At 39.1% G+C, this 27,465-nt stretch overlaps 1 protein-coding gene across 2 annotated transcripts; it reads left to right on the forward strand.

The window, feature by feature from the left end:
• The first annotated feature begins 686 nt into the window (after nucleotides 1–686).
• Nucleotides 687–27,465, forward strand: C9orf72 (C9orf72-SMCR8 complex subunit). 2 transcript variants are annotated; one of them, XM_005209884.5, is made up of 11 exons: nucleotides 687–731; nucleotides 7,245–7,732; nucleotides 9,062–9,121; nucleotides 15,488–15,583; nucleotides 16,330–16,394; nucleotides 17,651–17,723; nucleotides 19,322–19,438; nucleotides 21,106–21,341; nucleotides 24,340–24,397; nucleotides 25,420–25,529; nucleotides 25,635–27,465. In XM_005209884.5, exons 2-11 carry the CDS (start codon nucleotides 7,289–7,291, stop codon nucleotides 25,819–25,821), a joined length of 1,446 nt encoding a protein of 481 aa, XP_005209941.1. In that variant the 5' UTR covers nucleotides 687–731; nucleotides 7,245–7,288; the 3' UTR covers nucleotides 25,822–27,465.

Below are 27,465 nucleotides of genomic sequence, written 5' to 3' on the forward strand. Positions count from 1 at the left end.
AAGGAAACTGCCTAAGGACACTTGGGGTGAAGTTACAGTACACAGAATTGTGTCATAAATAAAAGAAATCCACTCATTCATCAAGTACTTGTTGAACGCCCGCTACCTGCCAAACACAAACAAAACAATTCACAGCCATCAATTCGACTTTACTTTCTGGGGGCCCGGCAGCCCACTGGGTAAACTATAAAATCTTCGCTGCTAACTCCTTACACTAACTTTACGGAGCCCGTTTTTGAGCAAAGGGGATAGAACAAGAAGGCCCCGCCCCTCCTCTCGCCGGCCTCCTGCGTTTACGTAATCGTATTTCGAAAACGCCAAGACGTACCTACGGCGTCCCACGAGGAAATGCTACTGCTGCAACTTGTTCCGCCCGCGTGGAAGATGGCGCTTAATGCGTCAACCATCCCTGCTGCCCGGTTCCTTCCTTACGGGGGCGGGGCCCAGAGAGGACTGGTGTTTAGGAAGTGTGTGGTTTAGTTTTCCCCGCCCTTTCTCTCCTCCCTTTGCTCTCACTATATTCGCGGAGGGTGAACGAGCAAAGATCGGAAAACATTTAAACAGAAGAAGAGTACAAGGCGAGAAACGACCGTGGCGTGAAGCCAGTTCGGGAACGCGACGCTCACGGGGGCGGGGCAGGGGCGGGGCCAGAGCTACGGGGGCGGGGCTGCGGTTGCGGTCCATTTGCCCGCGGCGGCTGCGACGGCGAAGCAGCAGGCGGTGGCTAGTGGGTGAGTGAGAAGCCGGCGTGTAGGTGGCCGTTTGGGCTTCGGTTGCGGGGATCGGGCAAGGGCGGCGGCGGAGGCTCTCCCCAGGGCTCGGCTCCGCGGGTCTTCTCTTTACCCCTTTCTCCCCTGACCGAAAGCGGGCATCGGGTTTTCCAGCCCGGCGACTAGTGGAGTTGCCTGCATCCGGGCCCCGGACTTTCCGGCAGCCGGGGCGCAGAGATAGGGTCATAGGGTTCCGTCTCCTTTTCTGCTTTCCCGCCCGCAGTCCCCGAGCTGGCTCATTCCCGAGGTCCTGGCGTGAGATCCGAAGAGATCGATCCGTCGGATCCCTGTGCCGCGGGCTCCAGGGGAAGGAGCCTCGGGCACCAAGAGGCCTGGCCCGGGGAAGGCCAGAGAGCTGGCGGCGCGCGGCTGCTCCGGACCGAGTCGGGGTCCGAGAGAGGAAGAAGCGGGATGGGGTGGGCTGGGATCAAACTACTGGCTTACAGAATTGTCTCGGTTTCGAGGTTGCTAAGGATTGCTGATGCCCTGGAATTTGATGCAGCAGTTCTAGACTGGGTTTTGCTCCCGTTCTGTGGTTCATGACCTGTTTACTTCTCTTCTCCGAGATTGCACAGACTTAAAGGAAGTGACCATTATGATTTGGGCATCACTTGACTGATGGCATCAGTTTCAGAAAGAAGTGCCGTGATTAACGCGTCTGCTTTGACCACACAGTGTCTGGCCCTGGTGATCTCCACCAGGCTTCTGTATTCAGGAGACTGGGAGGTCATGCACTTGCCCCAGAGAGGTGGCCCTTTCCGAAACAATGGAGATTGTTAGGCTTTAGTGAAAACAGTCTGACTGTGGCCAATGGATAAATTCCGATTCAGACTATTCTCATCTTGTGATCCAAAGCAAAGGGGGTCAATCCATCTGTTATTTTAATTTGTACAAAGAGCTTGGCAAATACTGTTATATCTTACTGATGATCTTAGACGTTGGAAAACTTTTAACACGATTCGAACGTCACAGAAGCAGGAATGTAATGTATGGGAAATTAATAGCCTGGAGTCAGAATACTTGAAATACAATGGTGTTATGTGACACAGATAGTATTGCTGGCACCTTGTCAGTCTAGGAAAGCCCTGAATCGGTTGGAAACTAACATCATGATGAATGTACTCTATGAAATAAAAACAAGAGAAGTAGGTGATGGATTGTGCACTAGGCCAGCAGGGGACAATTACACAGGAGCTAAAGGGTTTTTTCCCCCCACCTTATAAAGTTAATAAAATAGTGTCATTTTTTTGTTTTTTGTTTTTTGTTTTGTTTTGTTTTTTCTGGCTCTGTTAGCAATCCAAATTAATTTTCAGAGAAAAAACCAAAGACTCCTATTTTTCAAGACTGCCCTTGGGCTCTGTTTTAATTAAGTAATTCTAGGGAGTAGTGGGTTAGCCTGCCTATTTGAGAAACTGGAGCTCTGAGAGATGGTCAGATAGGGCTATGGTGAACTACACCTCTGAGTCGTGGAAAGTGTTGCAAAGTCTTTTTTATCTGTCATTACAGGGAGTTTAGTGTCAATAAAATCTGTCCGGGCAGGTCCTATTTTGGAAGTAGGGCTATTTTATTAGGACCCTGCTTCTCTTAGGGCTGTGTGTGTGTGTGTGTGTGTGTGTGCGCGCGCGCGCATGCGCGCGCATTCCGTCACTCAGTTGTGTCTGACACTGTGACCCATGTACTATATAGCCCGCCAGGCTCCTCTCTCCATGGAATTTACCAGACTAGAATACTGGAGTGGGTTGCCATTTCTCCCTGCAGGGAGTCTTTCCAACCCAGGGATTGAACCCAAGTCTCTTGAGTCTCCTGCATTGCCAGACAGATTCTTTAGCACCTCGCCATCTGGGAAGCCCTCTCTTAGGATTGTGAAGTCACTCAGTCATGTCCGACTCTTTGTGACCCCGTGGACTGTAGACTACTAGGCTCTTCCATCCATGGTATTTTCCTGGCAAGGGTATTGGAGTGGGTTGCCATTTCCTTCTCCAGGGCATCTTCCCGCCCCAGGGATCGAACCCAGGTCTCCCGCATTGCAGGCAGATGCTTTACAGTCTGAATGACCAAGGAAGCCCCCTCTTTTAGGATTGGGAGGTAATAAACAGAAAGCATGGTTATGAGAAATGTGGGTCTAATGATGGTTGAGTTCTTATTTACAACAGCTGCTGTTGCTGCTGCTAAGTCGCTTCAGTCTTGTCCAACTCTGTGCGACCCCATAGACGGCAGCCCACCAGGCTCCTCTGTCCCTGGGATTCTCCAGGCAAGAACACTGGAGTGGGTTGCCATTTCCTTCTCCAATGCATGAAATTGAAAAGTAAAAGTGAAGTCGCTCAGTCGTGTCTGACTCTTCGCAACCCCATAGACTGCAGCCTACCAGGCTCCTCTGCCCATGGGATTTTCCAGGCAAGAGTACTGGAGTGGGGTGCCGAAGGGCCAACCAACTTTCTAAATATCAATCAGAGAAGAGATGACTGATTTTTAGCAGAGGTTTAAAAAAAGCAAAACTTTAAAACTTCCCCTGTGCTAACAGTTGTAACGTGTGGTAATTAATCTTTATGTCTGCATGTGTTGGGTTATTTTCAGCAAGTATATTGGGTACACCCTCATGAACCCTGTTGTTTGTTTACAGGAGTGTGGCAAGCCACTGTGTCACCCAATTTGGATCCTGGCTTACCTCAAAACTCTTGTTTCATAACTGTCTGGTGTAGCCAGCACTACATGTAAAAAGATATATTGATGAAAGACTCTTGATTTTGAGCCATTTCTGTATATATGGATTTTCTTTGCCAAAGATGATGACTTTAACTGTTAGTACATTCATTTTACGGCTCTCTTAACTATACTTCTCTGTGACTTTAATTTCTTAAGTTATTTCTTCTAGTAGGATTTAAAGTTAAACAATTCAACATAATCTTCATCCTTTATTTTCTTTCTGATGATACTAGCAGTAAAATTGAACATAGTTGCTGCTGCTGCTGCTGCTGCTGCCAAGTCGCGTCAGTCTGACTCTGTGCGACCCCATAGACGGCAGCCCACCAGGCTCCCCCATCCCTGGGATTCTCCAGGCAAGAACACTGGAATGGGTTGCCGTTTCCTTCTCCAATGCATGAAAGTGAAAAGTGAAAGGGAAGTCGCTCAGTCGTGTCCGACTCTTAGCGACCCCATGGACTGTAGCCCACCAGGCTCCTCCGTCCATGGGATTTTCCAGGCAAGAGTACTGGAGTAGGTTGCCGTTGCCTTCTCCTTTGAACATAGTTAGTAGCCTATAATAGAACAGTTTTCACAATTAGGTAAAAGGTTGTGCTATAATCTAACCAGATTTTGTTCCAGGGTTCAATTCCACTTAAGAAGTGTCTTTTATTTTCAATACAATGCTGAAATGTTTGAGTGGCAGTATTACCTTTATGATTATTCACCTTTTTTATCCAAAAAGAAAGAACAAAAGAATATGTTACAGTATACTGATATGGGTATGTGTTTACTTAATGCATCTCCTTGGCCTCTAAAGTTTGCTGTTATTAATTATCTTAGCATCATTACATTTTCTATTCATATTATATTCCTGTATTCTGTCATTGTAAAGTATTTAACTTGTATCTGTAACAATGGATTTTTTTTTTTTTCCAACTGAGTCATGTGGGCTGCAGGATCTTAGTTCCCTGACCAGGGATTGAACTCACACTCCCTGCATTGGGAGCGTGGTATCCTAACCACTGAACCACCAGGGAAGTCCCAACAGTGGATATTTTAAGCAAGCTATACAACTTATACTTAGTGTAGTCTCTAAAGTCTATTAAATCGAGACAGCACATTTAAAACTGTGAATATTTCCTAAATGAATTTCTAAAATAAAAAATACACAAGAACCGTCTTTGTGTTAAACCATTTCTGCACATACTTACAGTAAGGCATTTTGCCAAACGCTGTATATCCATTCTTGACATCATGATAAAAGTGCTCATACAACACTCTAAAATTAGAGTATTTTATTTTTTGCTTTTCCTTAGTCTCTGAGCTCTCCTGACAAGGTGTAGATAAAGTTCTTTATTTTAAGTAAAATGGTTTACTTTGACATGAATTTAGTTATAGATCAAATGTTATTTCTAAAGCAATCATACAGGCAAAGATAGATGTATCATAGCTCACCTATTAACTACTATCCTTTACCATTATAATGAATAGATTCCACAATTTTAGACTTGCCTAAATGAAATTGTCACTGAATACGCATAGGTATTCAATTTTAGTATTAGGCAGGAATGATTCATTTTGCATTCATACCTCATTGAATGTGGTATGAGTGGATTCATTGGTAGATTCATGTGGTAGAGTGATTCATTGGAATGGGTTTAGATGTAAAAATGGCACCCCACTCCAGTACTCTTGCCAGGAGAACCCCATGGACGGAGGAGCCTGGTAGGCTACAGTCCATGGGGTCACAAGGAGTTGGACAAGACTGAGCAACTTCACTTTCACTTTTCACTTTCATGCATTGGAGAAGGCAATGGCACCCCACTCCAGTACTCTTGCCTGGAAAATCCCATGGACGGAGGAGCCTGGTGGGCTGCAGTCCCTGGGGTCGCAAAGAGTGGGACACGACTGAGCGACTTCACTTTCACTTTTCACTTTCATGCATTGGAGAAGGCAATGGCACCCCACTCCAGTGTTCTTGCCTGGAGAATCCCAGGGACAGGGGAGCCTGGTGGGCTGCCGTCTGTGGAGTTGCACAGAGTCAGACATGACTGAAGTGACTTGGCAGCAGCAGCAAGATGTCAAAGAGACCTGGATTCTAGTTCGGCTCAGTGACCTTGGGCAGTTCACTCTTCTCTGTTTCTCAGTAGATTGAAAGGGCCTATCCAACCATTTAGTCCTCTACATGTTTTAAATAATTAAAGCTTTTTTATTTCAGCCATTTAGTATAGAAGCTTCTTTGTAATGATAAAATGCCATACTGCTTTCTTGAACAGCATATTAAATATATTTCCTATTTCTTAAATAGCATATTAAATATACTTAACCTCATTTTAAACACCTGTATTTGGCTTTAATACCCTTGATGCCCAAAGAATATGTTGAGAATAATCGTGTGCATCATGTTGCCTCATTTTCTCATATGGTTCCAGATTGTTGTGGTCTTACAATCTTTTGTCTTTCTTTTCTCTCCCCCCTCCCACCCCCGACTTCTTAGCAGCTTTTAAGGCTTTCTACTGCCAGGTATGGACTGCCGTAACAAAGTACCACAAACTGGGTGATGTAAAAATGTATCCTGTCTCAATTCTGAAAGCTAGAAGCCCAAAATAAGTGGTTGGCAGAGGCATGCTCCTCTAAATACTCCAGGAAAGACTCTCTCTTTGCCTCTGTTTAGCTTCTGGTAGTTACCAGCACACATACCTTGGCTTGGAGCCACATCACTCCAGTTTATCTTCATCTTCTCATGGCCCTGTTTCTGTCTGCTTGTCTCCAAAGCTTTCTCTCCTTGTCAGGACATCAGCCATTGTATTAGAACCATCCTGATCCAATATCACCTCATCCTAACTTGATTACACTTATTTCTAAATAAGATCACAGGGGGTTAGGACTTGAACATCTATTTGGGGTGGGGAAGGACACAGTTCAGCCCAGAGCAGGGGCCATGGTCTCTAGGTGAGCCCTCCCTTTCCCAATTGGCTTCTCTTTAATTCCTATGGTTCAGGAACCAAATAGCCAATCATATTAGAATTGCAAATAGTCTGGCTATTTAGAAACAGTGAGGTTTAGTATATAATAGTTATAGTCTTTATATAATATTTATATAAATACTATAATATTTATTAAAAAAAATACTATAATATTTATTAAAAAATATTTATTAAAAAATATTTATTAAAAAAAATACTATAATATTTATTAAAAAATATTTATTAAAAAATTTTTGACTGGAGAGGAGAAAACCACATATGTCTAAATCATTTAAGAATTTTTTATTTTTACACCTTAGAGTGCACATTTTTGTTTGTTTGTTTTTAATTTTTATTGAAGTATAGTTGATTTACAGTGTTGTGTTTCTGTTGTACAGCACATGCATATATCCACTCTTCACGTTATTTTCCCAGATAGGTCATTGCAGAGTATTGAGAAGAGTTTCCCGTGTTATACAGCAGGTCCTTATTAGTTATCCATTTTAAACACAGTAGTGTATATATATCAGTGGGCTTCCCAGGTGGCTCAATGTTAAAGAATCTGCCTACCAATGCAGGAGATGTGAGTTTGATCCCTGGGTTGGGAAGATCCCCTGGAGGAGGAAATGGCAACCCGCTCCAGTATTCTTCCCTGGAGAATCCCATGGACAGAGGAGCCTAGTGGGCTGCAGTCCATGGGATCACAAAGAGACGGACATGACTGAGTATGTGCACGCATGTAGATATCAATACCAACAATTGCGTTTTTGATGGATGACTTAAAAATCACTGAACTTGATCACTGGTTTTGTATGTCATTGTCCAGATATCCCTGGAGCTTTCAGATAATGTGACAGTTGGGATGCAGTGATGTCGACCCTCTGTCCACCACCATCTCCAGCTGTTGCCAAGACAGAGATTGCTTTAAGTGGTGAATCCCCTTTATTAGCAGCGACCTTCGCTTACTGGGACAATATTCTTGGTCCCAGAGTAAGGCACATCTGGGCTCCAAAGACAGAACAGGTACTTCTCAGCGACGGAGAAATAACTTTTCTTGCCAACCATACCCTCAACGGAGAAATCCTTCGAAATGCAGAGAGTGGGGCAATAGACGTGAAGTTCTTTGTCTTATCTGAGAAAGGAGTAATTATTGTTTCATTAATCTTCGACGGAAACTGGAATGGGGATAGAAGCACCTATGGACTATCGATTATACTTCCCCAGACAGAGCTGAGCTTCTACCTCCCACTTCACAGAGTGTGTGTGGATAGATTAACTCACATTATCCGGAAAGGGAGGATATGGATGCACAAGGTGAGTGGGTTTGGAACTTATTAAGCATGCTAACCTAGCCACTGACAGTTTACCTTCCACTACATTTATATCTGGCTTCCCAGGTGGCTCAGTGGTAAGAATCCGCCTGCCAATACAAGAGACTGGATTCAATCCTGGTTGGGGAGGATCTCCTGGAGAAGGAAATGGCAACCCACTCCAGTATTCCTGGCAAATTCCATGTTCAGAGGAGCCTCTCAGGCTACAGTCCATGAGGTCACAAAGAATCAGACACAACTGAGTGGGCACGCACGCACACTTATATCTAATTTTTAGAAATTATGTACAGTTAACTTCAAACAGGAGCTATTATCTGCTTCTACCATATTAGGTACAAATCAATCTAGGCTGGTATTTGTGGTCTTTTAACCCTGGAAGGTAGGAGATGATAGCTCCACATTGTAAACAGAAAACCAAAGCTTAGAGAAATTAAGAAACATAAGCTTCAGAGTCTGGATTTGTCTTGCGAAGTATTTGACTCTGAAAGCTTATTTTTGCGTTGCATGACCCTGTCTTTCACTTACTGTGTATAGTATAAGCAGCTCAGGACAATTGTTTCATAAGCCTTTGCCTGTATAACCTTTGGCCCCTTTAAGTTCTTTGCCAAGTTCGCAAATTTTTAAAATGAAGAAGTTGGACCAAATGGTATTCAGAAAATATTCCTTTCGATTTTGTAACTTGAGCTAGAGGAAATTATTGTTATCACCTAAATCCTATAGTTTAATAAACAGTGATATTTATATTTCCATATACTGTAATTCTGGCACATGAGAAGAACAGATTTCATTCTTTCTGCTTAGTTTCATAGTAACATGGAAATCCACTAAAGCATTACTGATTTTTGTAAGGCTTTTGCCAGATAGTAGGGGAAAGTAATATCTTTTAAAAGAGTTTTTTTTTTTTTAAGTATGTTTGCAGGCGTACCTCCTTAATGCTCACGTTTATAAAAATCATTTAAAATCTAGCTCGGTATTCCCTAGATTCATCTTGATCTTATCCAGTTTGAAAAGTACAAATCATTAGTTTCTTTTGTGAAACTTTGCAGATGTTAGTTACACTGACTGTTTTTCTGTCAAATTATATTTTTAACTGCCAACAAAAAGGGTGTTATTTTATTTCATATTGTCTATGAGAGCATGGATTTGTTGGGTGCTTCCCACCCACCCCTCTTTTTTGGACCCTAAAGTGGAAAGTATTTTCCCATGAACTAAATTACCCAGGAAGATGTCTGCCGTTTAACTGTATTGTGGAAAATGAACAAGTATCTAAAGGTTGTGGTTTATTAATTTTAATGAATTTTCTCTTGCTCAGGAGAGGCAAGAAAATGTCCAGAAAATCGTCTTGGAAGGCACAGAGAGAATGGAAGATCAGGTAAGGCGCAGATTTCTCATCCCCGGACACGGCCAGACCCACCACTAAGGGCTGCGTAAAGCTAAGGGGCGCTTCTGTTAAACTGCCCTGCTGGCTCAGATGGCAAAGAGTCTGCCTGCAATGCAGGAGACCCAGGTTCAATCCCTGGGTTGAGAGGATTCCCTGCAGACATTATTAGTTTGACAGAGCGAGCCTGAACGCAAACAGAACCTTCATGGAGATAAATGGAATAAACTGGATGAAAACTTCCATATCTTAGACCTGAAGAGTTAAATGAACGATAATAAGAACTGAATCTACAAATTAATATTTTGCTACCTTTTTTCCATTTGCGTAGGATAAGTTTTAGACAAGTTGCACATAGTAAAAATTTTAAGTGCTGTATATTATTTTTTTTAAGGTATTGCTTCTTAAGCATTTCTACAGAAGTAGTTGTAGCAGGAGAGTGAGTACCCCTAACATATCTGGGAGTACACACACAGATCTAGACATGATATTTCTTTGAAGTCTCATTTGTAGCTTTAAAACTCTCGCAATTTTTTTTTATTGGAGGATAATTGATTTACAGTCTTGTAGCAGTCTCTGCCGAACAACAACATGAATCAGGCAAAAGTTTATATATATGTATGTATATATATCCTATCCCCACCCCAATGCACCCTTCTAGGTCGTCACAGAGCACCAGGGTAGGCTCCCCGTATTAACGCAGCAGCTTCCCACTACTTACCTATTTTACACACAATAGTGTATGTCTATGTCAATGCTCCTTTCTCAATTTAAACCTCATGCCGTTTACATTTTATTCCGTGATATATCTATTTGTTTTAATATTACAGTTTGCCACTAGTATTCCTTACCTTCTTACCATCCTGGCTTCTCGTGGTATCAAGTCTCCAAGAAAACATGCCATGTTTATCCCATGGCTTTGAACATCCTTGGGGAGCAGGCACCAGGGTTTGAGAAGCATGATTGCAAGGGTATGGCTTCCCTCATGGAAACTAATTACAAAGCCTTTTTTACAACCCAGGGCAGAGATTTTCTGAAGGGAGATCCCCCCACAGAGAAACCGTTCTCTGCTTTTACTCTCATCGCCTCTGGGTCTCTGGCCACCCTCATTGCTCCTCTGGAAACTCCAGTGTAAACAAGCCTTCTCTCTGGTTCTCTTTGGGATGCCTGAGACAAACAGTATTTTAAACAATCGCTTTTTCTAGAAATTTGTCAGGATATAGGAATATAAGGCAAATACAAAATGCTATAAAATGATCTTTACAAAATTTATATATTTGTACTTTTGTAAATAATATTTACAAAAGTCAGAAGGAAGCATATACGGAGAAAGGTCTAAGACTTAACAAGAAAATATTTCCCTTTACTCACAGAAGCCCGGCTTTCCTTGCTAGGCAGTAAGAAGTGTGCCCAGGACTTTCACCAACCTCTAGATGTACCTTCTGGTTATGGAGGAACTAGTAGAGTTATGTCAACATAATGAAATTTAGAACCCAGTAAAATTCTACGTTTTCTGGGGGTTTTTCAAACCAGAAGTCTGTGCTTATAAAGTTAACAGCTATTAACGTTACAGTTTATTTCTCTTTTAAGCTCTCTTCTTAAAAATGTTATCCTCCCCTTTCTGTGTCAGGAGGAAATTATACTTGGGCTTCCCTGGTGGCTCAGACAGTAAAGAATCCACCTGCAGTGTGGGAAAACTGAGTTCGATCCCTGGGTTGGGAAGATCCCCTGGAGGAGGGCATGACAACCCACTCCAGTATTCTTGCCTAAAGAATCCCCATGGACAGAGGAGCCTGGCAGGCTACAGTCCATGGGGTCACAAAGAGTGGGACACGACTGAGTGACTAAGCACACACATACTTGAATAAACAGGAGGTTTTTAAAGGGGAACTGCTTTCCTGCTGAGAAATTCAAGACATTTTAGAGCCTCTTCTGTGGTCAGCCATCTAGTATTTGTTATTGTTAAGCTTCAGTGAGGATCTCCATTTGCTTATGATGATAAATGTCTGAGATGCTGTGTATAAATAGTATATATGCCTACACCATGGGGTCGAAAAGAGTCGGACACGACTGAGCGACTGGACTGAACTGAAAGGGAAGGTATGTGTTTAGTTGCTCAGTCATGTCCCACTCTTTGTGACCCCATGGACTGTAGCCTGCCAGGCTCCTCTGTCCATGGGGATTCTCCAGGCACGAGAGTGGGTTGCCTTGCCCTCCTGCAGGAGATCTTCCCAACCCAGGGATCAAACCCAGGTCTCCCGCATTGCAGGAGAGTTTTTTACCGTCTAAGCCACAAGGGAAGCCCAAGAAGACTCGAGTGGGTAGCCTGTCCCTTCTCCAGGGCATAATCCCAACCCAGGAATTGAACCGGGGTCTCCTGCATTGCAGGTGGATTCTCTCAAGGGAGCCCCAAAGGGACGGTATTCTCCCATAATTATCCTTTCTGAAAAGGAGTTGCCTGATAATTGAGTTCTTGCAAATCCCACATCATGTGGTTGCAGTGACTTTATTTTGAGCAATAAATACTGTTTGATGATGATATATAGTCTAAAACAAGTTTAATCATGCTAGTTTTAGTTGCTTGTAGCTGTCATATGGTAAAATTGTTTTACAAGGAAGCAAATTTAACACAACTTCAATCATTAGTCTTTGAATTCCATGTATTGATAGTTGTAATTATAAACTGACATTTAAAAAATTAAAAAGCAAAAACAATGAAGGTTTTGTATTCATAGGTTACTACAGGATCAAATTTTTTTTAATAATAAAACATCCTGAGAGATACAAGGGGGCCTATGCCTTAGGATACCATTTCCAGAGGCAGCATCACATTTAAATTCTAAAGCAACTTAACATGATATGGGGCTCTGAAAACTAAGTTAAGTCACTGAAGAAAAGGACTGGTCCTAGGAATGCAGAGTTTCTACTTCAAATATGCATGTAAGGAGTTTGAGTTCAGTTTAGTTGCTCAGTCATGTCTGACTCTTTGCGACCCCACGGACTGCAGCATGCCATCCAGCACTAACTCCCAGAGCTTGCTCAAACTCATGTCCATCGAGTCGGTGATGCCATCCAACCATCTCATCCTCTGTCGTCCCCTTTCTCCTGCCTTCAATCTTTCCCAGCATGAGGATCTTTTCCAGTGAGTCATCTCTTCATATCAGTTGGCCAAAGCATTGGAGTTTCAGCTTCAACATCAGTCCTTCCAATGAATATTCAGGACTGATTTCCTTTAGGATGGGCTGGTTGGATCTCCTTGCAGTCCAAGGAGCTCTCAAGAGTCTTCTCCAACACCACAGGTCAAAAGCATCAGTTCTTTGACGCTCAGCTTTCTTTATAGTCTAACTCTCACCTCCGTACATGACTACTGGAAAAACCATAGCTTTGACTAGACCAACCTTTGTGTGCAAAGTGATGTCTCTGCTTTTTAATATGTTGTTAGGTTGGTCATAACTTTTCTTCCAAGGAACAAGCATCTTTTAATTTCATGGCTGCAGTCACCATCTGCAGTGATTTGGAAGCCCAAGAAAATAAAGTCTGTCACTATTTCCATTGTTTCCCCATCTGTTTACCATGAAGTGATGGGACCGGATGCCATGATCTTAGTTTTCTGAATGTTGAGTTTTAAGCCAACTTTTTCACTCTCTTTCACTTTCATCAAGAGGTTCTTTAGTTCTTCTTCGCTTTCTGCCATAAGGATGGTGTTATTTCTGTATCTGAAGTTATTGATATTTCTCCCGGCAATCTTGATTCAAGCTTGTGCTTCATCCAGCCCGTCATTTTGCATGATGTACTCTGCATATAAGTTAAATAAGCAGGGTGACAATATACAGTCTTGATGTACTCCTTTCCTGAGTTGGAACCAGTCTGCTGTTCCATGTACAGTTCTAACTGTTGCTTCTTGACCCACATACAAATTTCTCAGGAGGCAGGTCAGGTGGTCTGATATTCCTGTCTCTTTGAGACTTACCACAGTTTGTTGTGATCCACACAGTCAGAGGCTTTGGCATGGTCAGTGAAGCAGAAGTAGATATTTTTCTGGAACTCTCTTGCTTTTTCTATGATCCAATGGATGGTGGCCATTTGATCTCTGGTTCCTCTGCCTTTTCTAAATCCAGCTTGAACATCTGGCAGTTCATGGTTCATGTACTGTTGAAGCCTGGCTTGGAGAATGTTGTGAGCATTGCTTTGCTAGCATGTGAGATGCGTAATTGTGCAATAGTTTGAACATTCTTTGGCATTGCATTTCTTTGGGATTGGAATGAAAACTGACCTTTTCTAGTCCTGTGGCCACTGCTGAGTTTTCCAAAGTTGCTCGCATATCGAGTGCAGCACTCACAGCATCATCTTTTAGGAGTTGAAGTAGCTCAACTGGAACTCCATCACCATGGGAAAGACTAGATACCTCTTCAAGAAAATTAGAGATACCAAGGGAACATTTCATGCAAAGATGGCCACAATAAACAGAACAGTATGGACCTAATAGAAGCAAAAGATATTAAGAAGAGGCAAACTGTACAAAAAAGATCTTCATGTTGAAGATCTTTTTAGTTCTTCTGTGTATTCTTGCCACCTCTTCTTAATATCTTCTGCTTCTATTAGGTCCATACTGTTCTGTTTATTGTGGCCATCTTTGCATGAAATGTTCCCTTGGTATCTCTAATTTTCTTGAAGAGGTATCTAGTCTTTCCCATTCTCTTGTTGTCCTCTATTTCTTTGCATTGATCACTTAGGAAAGTCTTCTTATCTCTCCTTGCTATTCCTTGGAATGCTGCATTCAAATGGGTATATCTTTCCTTTTCTCCGTTGCCTTTTGCTTTTCTTATCTCAGCTATTTGTAAGGCCTCGTCAGACAACCATTTTGCCTTTTTGCATTTCTTTTTCTTGAGGATGGTCTTGATCACTGCCTCCCTGTACAGTGTCACGAACCTCCATCCATAGTTCTTCAGGCACTCTGTCTATCAGATCTAATCTCTTGAATCTATTTGTTATTTCCACTGTATAATCGTAAGGGATTTGATTTAGGTCATATCTGAATAGTCTAGTGGTTTTCCCTACTTTCTTCAATTCAATGTAAGGAGTTTAAATATTGGAGAAGGCAATGGCACCCCACTCCAGTACTCTTGCCTGGAAAATCCCGTGGACGGAGGAGCTGGCAGGCTGCAGTCCATGAGGTCACTAAGAATCGGACACGACTGAGCGACTTCACTTTGACTTTTCACTTTCATGCATTGGAGAAGGAAATGGTAACCCACTCCAGTATTCTTGCCTGGAGAATCCCAGGGATGGCGGAGCCTGGTGGGCTGCCTTCTATGGGGTCGCACAGAGTCGGACACGACTGAAACAACTTAGCAGCAGCAGCAGCAGCAGTTTAAATATAATCATTTCCTGAAATGTGAATGAGGGGATAAGTTTTGTTCTTAGATTGATCTTAATACGTGATTTTAAAAACATGTTTAGCTAAAAATTGATAGACATATGACAGTTTCATCTGCCTCTTTAAAAGTCTGTGATTTCAGCATGGGCCACACATGTTGGGGAGTCACAGTGGCCATGAATGCATGCAGGAGCCACCCATACTTGAGGCGCTTCACACGTGCGGTGTTCTCTATTGAGTTTTCAACTTCCTTCTATAAACTGCAGATTTTAAAACTACATTTTTGAAATGTAAGCAGTCGTAGTATTACCTTGAAAGAACACTAAAGGAAACTTGTCGTCTTTGTTGATTCTTAAAAATACATGCTACGACTTTGATTTGGGTAGATTATACCTTATTATGAATATAGAGATTGAGTATTGACTCAAGCTTTACTACTGAGTTTTCTACTGAGAATTTTAAAGCCTTTTTACGCTTGTCTTTCCCCATTTTTAATATAAAATGCATCAATGACCTTTGATTATTTCTCACAATAAAATTACAGAGGAGATTCTTTTTAAATTTGGTGTGGTGATTTAATTATTGTGTGTAAATGATAAACCAATGATTCCATTCTGACTAAAGAAAATCATTCCTGGAAGAATGAAAAGGAGTTTTAAATAGCATATAAATCTTATAGAAATAGAAAGGTTTCAGAGTAGACACTGTTTGAGGCTGTGTTTGAATGTGTGCGCTCAGTTGCTCAGTCATATCCTACTCTTTGCGACCCCATGGACTGTAGCCCACCAGGCTCCTCTGTCCATGGAATTTTCCAGGCAGGAATACTGGAAGGGGTTGTTATTTCCTCCTCCAGTGTTTGAATAAATTATCAAGTATTTATGTGTTAAAGGGTGTTATTCTCTGCTTTCAGTTTTTGATTTGTTATCGCCAACTTCATCCTATAGTTTGTGATTTTCTTCACCTCATTTTACTTTTTTATGCAGGGTCAGAGTATTATTCCAATGCTTACTGGAGAAGTCATTCCTGTAATGGAACTGCTTTCATCTATGAAATCGCACAGTGTTCCAGAAGAAATAGATGTAAGTTCTCAGTTGTCATGTTAAATCGGAGCAATGGTACCGTTTATTAATTCCCCTAAGTTATATTACTACTACATATATTAGTAATGTTCTAATTTTAGTAGTACAAATTTTTATCATACATATCATTCATATGAATTATGAGCCACTTTAACAAACACATTTAAAATTCTGAATTTAATGACCAAGCAGAGACCTTTTGGTTAGTAATAGCAGTTATGATAAATTTAGTTAAATTCTCCACTCTTGTATTTCCTAGAAGTATGATAATTTCAGACCTTAGAGAGTCAATCAGTGTTCAGTGCAGTACTTCTTGTAACAAAGCAGTGTACAGATCATAGCTCTAGTGGACGTTCCCCTATCTTCACTAGTGTGATTTCCTTAATCACCCATTTGTTGAGGACATTAGGAATTACACACTATAGATGTGAAGAGAAATCTTCAGGCAACTAATTTAGCAGCTTCCTGACTTTGTAATTAAGATTTGTTTCCTGATTGTGACAGCTCAGAAGAGGAAGTAGCTCTTATAAAAATGGTTACTTAACCTGTCTCCCCAGCTTTCACATCACTTGTTCTGCAAGTTTATATTGGTGACACAGATTGTTTTATGGGGATTTGTGATGCTCAGAAATGAGGGCAATGTGTCTCATTGAACCTAGACTTCAGAAAACTTATGTATTAAAATTGTTATTTCAGCGTTTTGTTAACAGCCAGAATATTCTTTTTTTCCTTTTGGTGCGTTTTAGATAGCTGACACAGTTCTCAATGATGATGATATTGGTGACAGTTGCCATGAAGGCTTTCTTCTCAAGTAAGAATTTTGTTTCTTTTCATAAAAGCTGGATGAAGCAGATGCAGATTTTATGCTCACCTGTGACAAGATTGGGAAGGAAGAAAATAATAAGAGAATGCCTAACTAGATTATTCTAGGGTCAGCAATGCATGATTGAATTATTGCTTAGCTTTATGTTGCTTCTTTACTTGTTATTTACCTATGATACATTTGATGTGACTCTTCTTAATATTTAAAGAAGCTGAGTTTCCCATAGTGTTTAGATAAGAATTCTTAGAGCCTTGTCTGGTTCTGGTTTCTTGTTTTTCTTCTCATGAAAGCTGAAACAAAGAACCCTTTCTAATTAAGTTGTGTTATAGATGGACGCACTTAGGCCTAGGAAAGACAATTTTCGTATTTGTACTGATGCTTTCCTTGTTACAGTAGATTTTAGAACGTGGGCTCTAAAATCAGGCTTCCTGGCTCACTGCTGTGTGACCCTGAGCAAGCTGCAGGAGCTCTCCATGCCTGCATTTCCTCATCTGTAAGATGGGATAATATTACCTACTTCATAGGAGTGTTGTAAGATTCAGTGAGATGAATCGTATTAGGCATTTAAAACAGTGCATGGCACATATGGGCACATAATAATAGCAAATAGCTAACATTGTCTGTTTATTTATTCTAAGAAAAATGATAATAACAATGGCCAGTGTTTATTGAGTGCCTGCATATTAGTCCCCAAGTGCTCTGCCTGCATTTATAAGCTCATCTTCTACTTGAGTGTTTCTTTACAATTACAGATTATCATGAAATTTTGTTTTAAAAAATGAGGAATGAAAGGATAAAGTACTTGCTTTTATGTCTACAAGTCTTCTCCTTTAGGTTCATGATGGGGTCTTAAAGATATGTGTTTAACCTCAAAGCCTTACATGGCTTGAATCAGAAGCTCTTTAGTCCTGATTCTGCTCAGTGTCAGCCATTCATGAGGTTATTTTTAGCCCCATTTGACTTTAAACAAACCACTTTAACCTCTTTGTACCTCAATTTCTTCCACTGTAAAACTGTGATATTTTACTAACTGCATTGTTTTAAGGTTCAGATAGAATCTGTGAAAGTCAAGTGGTGGAAAATGCAGAGTACTATAGAAATAAAAGATGGCATTATGATCAGAACTTTGATGTTCATCATTTAAAGCTATTTAGAGTTTTTTGAAGTTCACTTGCCTTTTTTTTTTAGTTTGTGAAATTATTTTACAGTCAACATTTTTTTAATCTTTCTTTTTCAATTCACAGCGCTATCAGCTCACACCTGCAAACTTGTGGCTGCTCTGTTGTAGTAGGTAGCAGTGCAGAGAAAGTAAATAAGGTAATTTATTTTGTAATCCAGCAAATAATCTGATTTTTTAATGCTGCTAACATATGTGGATTGTAATTTAAAGGTTAGGTTGCAGTCAAGATGATCTTATAATTTTAGGAGGCAATGTAATCTGACCAAATTACTGGGACACCTTATGGCAAAAATAAGTTTAAACTATCTGAAATGGAAGTCATTTATCAATTTCATCATGATAATTTATAAATACTAGTCTCAGTATTGTATAAATGGTTTTGAGAATATTTTAAAATCAGATGTTTTTAAAAATACTTGTCTTCTATTTCCTGATGTTATCGTTAATGTATATGAAGATGGCCATGTTCTTTTGGTACTAATTCCAAGGAAACGGAATCTCATCATTCATCGTGATTTCATTACCTTGCTTTTCCCTCTAAATCTTTTCCTTTTAGGAACCTATTGCTACTAAGTGGTCATTGGAGGTTGTATGGCAACATTTGTGACCACCTCCTTCAGTGCTGTATGAGTTAAAAAAGAATTCATGAACCTTTCCAAGCATTAGGTAGTAAACTAAGGGATTTTGTACTTTTCTTCACTGATCACTAATTAGAAAGAGATAAGTATATGTATCTTATCAATTTAAGCAAACCTGATTTTTCAGGTTTTACACAAGAAGTATGTTAGGAATGATTATTTGCTTGACAAATAATTTCATTATTTTTTTTCTGTGATAAGCTTCCCTGTAGACTTACCCAACCCTTGATTTACCAAGATTATATTTCTGGTATAACCATTTATGACAGATTAACTTACCTGTTATTATATCTAGTGGCTTATTATTATTTCTGCTGCCCCAAAAGGTAGCTTTCAGTTCATGTCCTGCAGAGCTTTCAGATTCCTTAAGACCTTCCCAGTTGCTTCTTGGGGAGAAAAAGCCTCAGTGGTTGGGGTTCTGTATTTTGCATTTTTCTTATCTACCATCGTCTTTTAGCTTAATAGCTTCTCTTTTATCTTTTTAATTTGAGGGGAAAAAGGTTGCCACCATTAATTTAAAAACCACTATTTTAATATAAAAATTCTGAATGTAACCTGAATTCTGAGATAGTTACATGGCTTTTTATTTTTTCCTAATAGATCTATCACCAAATCTTGTCAGAATGATAGGTTTCTAAACTCTAACTTTTAAACAGAAGATATAATTCTGCCTAATTTAACTGCATTTAGTTTTATCATCCAAATTATTGCTGGGTGGATATATAATCAATAATTATATTAGGTCATCATTTCCTCATATAAGATTAGGAATAAGGTTTCCATGGTAAAATAAGTTTGAGAAAGTCTGCTTATTGTATCAGTCACCTAGAGAGTCATAGTGTGTATTCAAATGGTAATGGTTTTGAGATACCATACAGTTAACTTTACTAACATTTTCCAAGCTTATTTGGCCACAGAATACTTAGGTTAAGCAACAGCTGTTATATCCCACAGACTATTCCAGGTTACTGAGAAATACTTATTTTTCAGAATAGGTTTTATTGAAAGTAACACCTGAAATTTCTATTCAGGTCTCTTTCCTAAGCAAACTGGCCTTTTTATCCATATTTTAATGCTAAAATATTTTCATTTTACAGATAGTAAGAACATTATGCCTTTTTCTGACTCCAGCAGAGAGAAAATGCTCCAGATTGTGTGAAGCAGAATCATCATTTAAATATGAGTCAGGGCTCTTTGTACAAGGCCTACTAAAGGTACAGTTTCCATTTATCACAAGTGACACAAACTTTTTTAAAATCATCTTTGAGATTCTTTATAAATATATGTTGAACATTAGCATTTAACGTGTCTCGTGTTTGTATGGTAAGGAGCTTGACTTCCTTTTCACAGGTCTGAGGATGGAGTGAATATCTTATAAATTTATAGTTTGTATCAGGAAAACATCACAGAATAGCTTTCTTGGTGTTTCTGTTTGGTTTCCCACACCTATCTGGTCTCAGGATCTTTTTTTTTTTTTGATATGTGCTTGAATCAGTGTACACAACTAAAATGGGACTATTTCTTATTTACTGAACAGATTTGAATTCTTGTTACCATTTGATGTTTTATGTACCACATTCATTTACTGAAAAGGAAATGTTAAGCTGCTTCCTGTCTTGAAAAATTGTATAGGATTTGACCAGCTTCTATTTATCAGTGTGTATGTATATATAAGAAAAAATTTATTTTATACTTTTTCTTTATTTACTTGAGTCTGCTTTTCAAGGAGCAAAACAGATAAATATAAATTAACAATTATTTTCATTAATTATGGGGAATCCTTATTCACTTTATTGAATTCATTATTGATGTTTTGATTATCATCAGAGATATGAAGAAGTAGATTTCCTAATGATTGTCTGAGTCTTTCAGAGTGATTGCTTTCTTGAGGATGTAGGCATAGTAAAATGAAAGAAAAAAATACTAAAAATTGTTGCAAGTAAAAATTATATTCAGCTTTTACATTTTCAATAATATGCTTGCTCTGAGCTCAGAATAATATTGTTTAAATACAGAAACTACTTGAGAAACTCATTTTTTATTTGATATGTACAGATCTGAAAATTAGAACTTCTCCTATCAAAGGCATAATGAGGTACTTAGTACTTTAATTTCCTCAGCATCATCTCACTTAATGTATAATTTTATCCCTTAAAGGAACCTATACCAAATGCATAGCAGAGAATTTGAAACTATAATTTAATGAAAACATGTTTCTTAAGAATTTTCCATGCAAGTTTAAATTGTATAGCCTTTTAGAGCATACTTTGATATTATAACAGTAGGTACTTGTTATATGGCAACTGACTACCCAACTGACTGTACCTGGAAAGAAGTATACTTACTATAAAAATGAATATTCAACTGATACTTAACAGAACATGAATAACCAAGAATATAAAAACTCACTTGTAATCTCATAATCCATTGACTAGCCCCTATTAATATTTGGCTTATATCTTTCTGGTCTTTTTCTTCCTCTGTAATTTTTTCATATCTTTCCCTTCCCCCAGCCCAGAAAATTAGATTATACTCTTCATGTTTTAAGCTCCTTTTTTCATAATATATTATGAACATCTTTCAGTATCAACACATAAACATTGGCAACTTAATTTTTAGCAGCTAAACAATAAACGACTTTCATTTCTTTAAATGAATAAATATGTATTTCTCTTTTTGGACGCTCAGAGTGTTTCTGGTGTTTTACTGTTTAATCCAGTGCTGTAGCACACACGCCACTCAAACGTGACACACAACCATGATTCATTTTCTGGGATAAATTTCTAGAGCTGAGTTTGCTAAGTTAAAGCCAATTTTTTAAATTAAAAGATAATCTTCATATCTTTCAGTGTAAAAGACGGTTTTCTTTTCATTCTGACAGGATTCAACTGGAAGCTTTGTGCTTCCCTTCCGGCAAGTCATGTACGCGCCCTACCCCACCACACACATAGATGTGGACGTCAATACCGTCAAGCAGATGCCACCCTGTCACGAACACATTTATAATCAGCGTAGATACATGCGATCAGAGCTGGCAGCGTTCTGGCGAGCCACTTCAGAAGAAGATGTAGCTCAGGATACCTTCATCTACACAGATGAAAGCTTTACCCCGGACTTGTACGTCGTGCCCTGCTTTCTGATGTTGTCATTAAGCAGCATTAGGAAACTGTCTTTTATGAGTAGAAACAAACAATTCAGTGTTTAAAAGGGAAGACATATTAATTATGCTAGAAGAAATCTGTGGTGAATCAAGCATTGTTTTTCTTAAATGTCTATTTTTTTTAGTATGATTGTGTTTGCCATAAGTTAGATTAGTCCTTAAAAATAAGTACTTAAGTACTTAATTAACAGATATACATTGAGCCCCTAGTTACAAGGTGCTAAGGTTTGTTGTTGTTCAGTGGCCAAGTCGTGTCCGACTCTTTGCCACCCCATGGACTGCAGCACGCCAAGCCTCCCCTGTCCTTCACCATCTCCTGGAGTTCACCCAAGTTCACGCCCATTGAATCAGTGATGTTAAGGTTAATAGTGGCCAACCAGACAGCCCCAGACCCAGGTCCTTCCATTGCTTATAGACTAGTGTGTAAAGGTCATTAAGAAGCTTATTTATTAACTAAACCAAAGAGGGAATGGTATCTTTTTTTTTCCCTTGACATATAAATATAAAATACAGCAAAACTGTGAAAATACAGTAATAGAGCATCCTTTTATATTCTCTTGTGTTGTGTTCATTTCTTACCATAAGGTATGATCGGTAAATTAACAGAAAAAGTAATGATAATAAAATGTTGAATGTGGACCCAATTAAGAAAAAAAAAGAAATCTGAACTGTAAAACACTTAGTGTTCTGAAATCAGGAAAATAAATTGTCATATACTCTCATGGTTCTCTGTACCCGGCATATAGAATGTGCTCAGTAAATGTTGACTAGTAAATAATCCAGGTTTTAGTGGATAAGGCAGCAGTAAAATTGGAGCAAGAAACCCTATCCTGTGTCTTACAGAAAAATTTTGAGCTGAGGCAACAGACTTGTGAAGCGCCACTAGTCAGACAGCAGGTGTTGCCCACAAGCATAGCAAAGGAACACCATGTCCCAGGAATCCCCAGTCTCATGTGTCTCTAGGTACGGAAAGATGGCTTCATTAAGAACCAGCTTTTCCTGGCTGTCCATTGTTTCTGGTTTTTTGGTAGGTTGCTGGAGAGCTCTTTGAGGGGAATTTAGTGAACTTTATCTAAAGTTCTGGAATTTTTTTTTAGAGGAGATACATGTATGGTTTTAATATGTCTTACTCATTTTAGCCAGTTATGTTGGCTTCGCTGATTTGACAAACTGTGATGAGCCACCTATTCTTGTTTTCCTGATCATAACAAATAATGTCATGAACTTTTAAAATTTGTTTTCAGCTGTTAAGTAAATTTCCTAAACATAACATTATCCAAAGATAATATTTTCAGACTCTAGATTGATGTATTATTAACTTTTATGTTTTATGGACATATTTTACTTTTTAGTTTAAGCAATATTACTTATTTTTAAGATATTTTTAATTTTAACTCTTAAAAATAATTCCACTCACTACCTAAACATGAAAAATCAGTCACTGAAAATACTCTTTTTATGAAACTTTGCTTCATCTAATTCCCTTTTGACCAAGACAATCAAATTATAAAGCAGATATGTTCAGAACACTAGACTTAAATAGCTAAATTCTCTCTCCAAAGCCAGAAAGTGGGTGCTGTCAGTTCCCACTGGCCACCAGTTGAACAGCCAGTAATTGTGAAATGCTGATTTTTTTTTCCCCGTTTTCTGAGTTTCCTTCTTCTGTAGTTGGGAACACCCATTCCCTAAAACTAGGAAGTTTTAGGTACTTTGCTATTTACATCTGCACACACATCTCTTTCCTTGGTACTTCGATCAGGTATATGATGATCCCGACTATTTTCTTTCTTTTTAGTTAAAAATTGTTTACCTTAGTAAATGTTATGTTACCCTCTGACTTGAGTATAGCCTAGTATCCCAGTAAATTCCTTGGAGAAGGCAAGGAGAGGGAAGGAAGAAGAGAAAGACCAAAAGGGGTTGAGACCTGGGAAATAGACAGTCTTTTTAAAGTGCCTATAATATCTTACGGAGAAGGCAATGGCACCCCACTCCAGTACTCTTGCCTGGAAAATCCCGTGGACGGAGGAGCCTGGTAGGCTGCAGTCCATGGGGTCTCGAAGAGTCGGACACGACTGAGCGACTTCACTTTCACTTTTCACTTTCATGCATTGGAGAAGGAAATGGCAACCCACTCGTGTTCTTGCCTGGAGAATCCCAGGGACGGGGGAGCCTGGTGGGCTGCCGTCTCTGGGGTCGCACAGAGTCGGACACAACTGAAGCGACTTAGCAGCATAATATCTTAAGTTGTATGGTAGATGAACATTATCTCAAGTGTGAATTAGAACTTAATTTTGACTCTGCTCATTGCCGATGTAGCTAACGTTTTCTTAGGTAGCTGATTCATGTTACTCACCAGAGGATGGACTTGTGGATGCAAACCCAGTGGGCAAGACATTGGAGATAATCATCTGTGTGTGTTCCTTATTCCCACTTGAATGTTTCCTAACATTCATCCTCTTTTTTTTTCTTCCAAAACTGCTTATTAGGAGTTATTAGTACATGAAGTTAACCTTTTATTTTGTTTGGGTTTTTGATAGTAGTGGCGTATATTTATGTTTGTTGCTGTTTTATGTTTTTGCGATGACAGGAATTGGTAGTTGCATTTACCAACTGCCTAAGGCTCTCAATATTCTTTATAAGGTGAAGTATTAAAATACATTGATAGATACGTACATACCTTTCCTGGGACTGCTTATACTATTAAAAAGAAAATAATCACATTGTGGCCTGACAGACTCCAGTAATAGATAAATGTATACTTGAGTTAAAATGAGTGTATTAATCTATTTTATTGTATTTCCAAATCTATTTATTGTATTTTATTGTATTTATTTATGTAATTCTTATAAATATGTTTATAATCCCATTTCGAATAATTCAGTTTGGCTGGCATGAGAGGTTGTGGAAAACAGCTTTGTATAAGCCATGTCAACATTTGGTCTGTTTTCTTCGTAGGAATATTTTTCAAGATGTCTTACATAGAGACACTCTTGTGAAAGCCTTCCTGGATCAGGTAAGTATTAAACCTGAGATTGTCAGAGTGAATGATATGACATGTGTTCTGTTCCAGTATATCCCACAATGCCTGTAGAATTAGCTCCTTTTGTAGTTTTATCTCTGGTTTTTCTAAAGTGTCAAAATTATTTTTCTGCTGAATTATTTGTGGAAAGTAGTTTGTATGTTAACAATTGAAGATGCAGCATCCCCCAGTTCAAATAATAACTTCTAAGCACTAATTTATAACCCAAGGATGTTCTCTTTTAGTGAAGGGAAGTTTTGTACAAATGTTGTATATTTGCCTTAATTAAGCAAAAAATGTCTTTAAGACTTACTTAGATGATAGCGTCCTTACTGTCTCATTTCTTTGTAAAAGATCTATATTTTAAAGAAAATTTTAGATTATATGGGTCTTATTTCTTAAAATAGAGGGACTTTGTTATGATATCACTCTAGGGATCAGGCCAGGAAACAGTTGTCATGGATGTAGCTTTGAAATAATATAATCCTGAGGTTAACTAGAAATTTTGGATCCAGGTCTGTGTGATCTGTGACATGTTGCAAAGTTCAGGGATAATTCAAAGTCATGTAATTCCATGCTTCTCAAGCATAAATAAAATTGTTCTACCACTACCCATGCACCCCCCACCCCTCAAAATAGAAAAATATGAATATCTCAAAACCATAGTGAAAGCACAGTTCAACCTCTAGGAGCTCCAGTTTTATTTGAAGATATGGGCAGAGCTAAGTAACACAACCAGAAGTAACCTATATCATGATTTTTAATAACAAAATAAATATGACTGTAGTCTAAGGTAGAAGGACAATTTTGAGTCCATTCTTAAAAGAGGAAGCAGAACTGTCAGGCCGTTCCAGTATGTCCATCCCCTCCTGTCCACCAGGATGTATCCATCCATGGAGACCATTAGGGAGGGCTGCTCAAACGTGGGTTACCTGCCAGGCACTGTCAGCAGAAACATGCTGTGGATAAGCAGAACGGGAGCAAATTATTTATGAGCATGCTTCATTTTCCTGCAGGTCTTTCATTTGAAACCCGGTCTGTCTCTCAGGAGTACTTTCCTTGCACAGTTTCTGCTCGTCCTTCACAGAAAAGCCTTGACGCTAATAAAATATATAGAAGATGATACGTAAGTCAGACTCCTCCATGGAAGAAAAACCTTCATTAATTGCTTTCATTTTGAACCCTTTGGACCTCTTCTATCTTATAATTTCTCTTGTATCATTATTTGTAGGCAGAAGGGGAAAAAGCCCTTTAAATCGCTTCGGAACCTGAAGATAGACCTTGATTTAACAGCAGAGGGCGATCTTAACATTATAATGGCTCTGGCTGAGAAAATTAAGCCAGGCCTCCACTCCTTTATCTTTGGAAGACCTTTCTATACCAGTGTCCAAGAACGAGATGTTCTAATGACGTTTTAAATGTGTAACCTGTTAAGAATGTTTCGTCACAATCATAATTGCTGCTAACGTAGGTTGGTGATGTTGGGAAAGGAGACTCCCTCCAGTCATGCTCTAGAGCCCTACTTAGCAACGGCAGTTAGTTAGTTACACTACAGTTGTCACAAAAAGTTTGTAAGGGGATGTCAGGTGCACGGTTACAATAAATGCACCTTTTCCTGGATGTGCTGTCTTCGGAGACAGACTTATTATGTTTACAATTATAATAAATAGTATTGCTGTCTTTTAAAGATGTAGGATATAAACTTGACCACAACTGCTGTTTTTTGAAACTTACATGGTTTACAAGTATCAAAGTGATATCTGAGTTAGCTTTCACAGGCATAAGACTAGTTGACTTTCCATCTCTTGATGTTCCTTGGTATGTGGGGTTACTGAACTACTTTTACAATCAGCTACAAACCAGAGCATTTAGATTCTTTCAGCTCCACAGAAGGAAGGTAGCTTGAACATAGATTAAGTTTTAGAAAGAAAATATTGATCAAGCATACGTGTTGTTGAAATCAGTTATAAGATCCTACTTTGCAGACGTACTCCTCAGGATTCAGTCTGGGTAGAAACATCAGGCACTGTGTATAGTCCTGATGATGGTGAATCACAGTCAGGGTGTTTTTTTTCTGTTTGTTTGTTGAGCTCTGTCACAGAAAATACAGAGAATTGGATTTTAATGTTTCCATAGTTATTGCCAACTTTTCCAGTTACTTTTCATTATTTTTGAGCCAAACTGAAATGTGTACCTCCTGTGCCTTTTTTTTCCCCTTGGAAAATGTAATCACTTGGAAGAAGTTCAGATTTCCCTAGTCACTCATTTTTATCTTGTTTTCCTCTTGTATAGTCTTGCTCTGATTTAGTAATCATTATAACTCAGATTATTAAATGGAATAGAAAAATACTCACTAGTAAGATTTCTTTTCAAGACTGCGAATAATACCGTCTTCCTTACATTTCTGCCCATGTTTTGGAGTTGTTGCCATGTCTCTTTGCCTTCATCATACAAGGACTAGCAGGAGAAACTTTACTGACCTGCTGTTTTACTAGGTGCTACTTTGGCAGAACTAAGTGGTCAATTTCTTTTGTTTCCTTCCTGTGTTTGGACCATTGTGCTAGCTATAATATACCCAATTAACCTAATTCTGTGCTGAAACAGCATTGACGAGACAATATACGCAATCATAAAATACATTTTTATTTAAACTGTGAAAGTAACATAAAAGGGAAAGATATGTATAAGAAAGGGAGAAAAGTGGTAGAGCCCCTCCATCCTTGCCCACCGAATTTAACCAGAACCAACATAGGTCCTACCAGCCTTTCACATCACTAATAGGAAAGGTGTAGACATCTTGATTTTTAGACACACACTCAACCAGATGAGGGATGCTATGGCTCAGTCATGAAACAGTGTACAGATACCACCTTATTGAACCCCGTATTCAGTGCTATTTACTTGCTAGATTATTTAAGTGCTAATTATTTTCTTTGGCTCATTTATTGTACTATTGTTTGGGATGCAAGTTGTACAGTGAAATAAGTTATTAAAGCATGTGTGCACATTGTTATATGTCTTTGCTCCTAGATGGAGAATTTTGAATAAAATGTTGGAAATTT

This window comes from Bos taurus, chromosome 8 (genome assembly GCF_002263795.3).
Source record: "Bos taurus isolate L1 Dominette 01449 registration number 42190680 breed Hereford chromosome 8, ARS-UCD2.0, whole genome shotgun sequence".
Classification (NCBI taxonomy): domain Eukaryota; kingdom Metazoa; phylum Chordata; class Mammalia; order Artiodactyla; family Bovidae; genus Bos; species Bos taurus.

Coding starts and splice junctions, on each gene's coding strand:
- C9orf72 (XM_005209884.5), top strand. CDS start 7,289: ATGTCGACCCTCTGTCCACCACCATCTCCAGCTGTTGCCAAGACAGAG. Junction 21,342..24,339: donor GAAAGCTTTACCCCGGACTT/GTACGTCGTGCC, acceptor TTTTCTTCGTAG/GAATATTTTTCAAGATGTCT. Junction 25,530..25,634: donor AAATATATAGAAGATGATAC/GTAAGTCAGACT, acceptor CATTATTTGTAG/GCAGAAGGGGAAAAAGCCCT.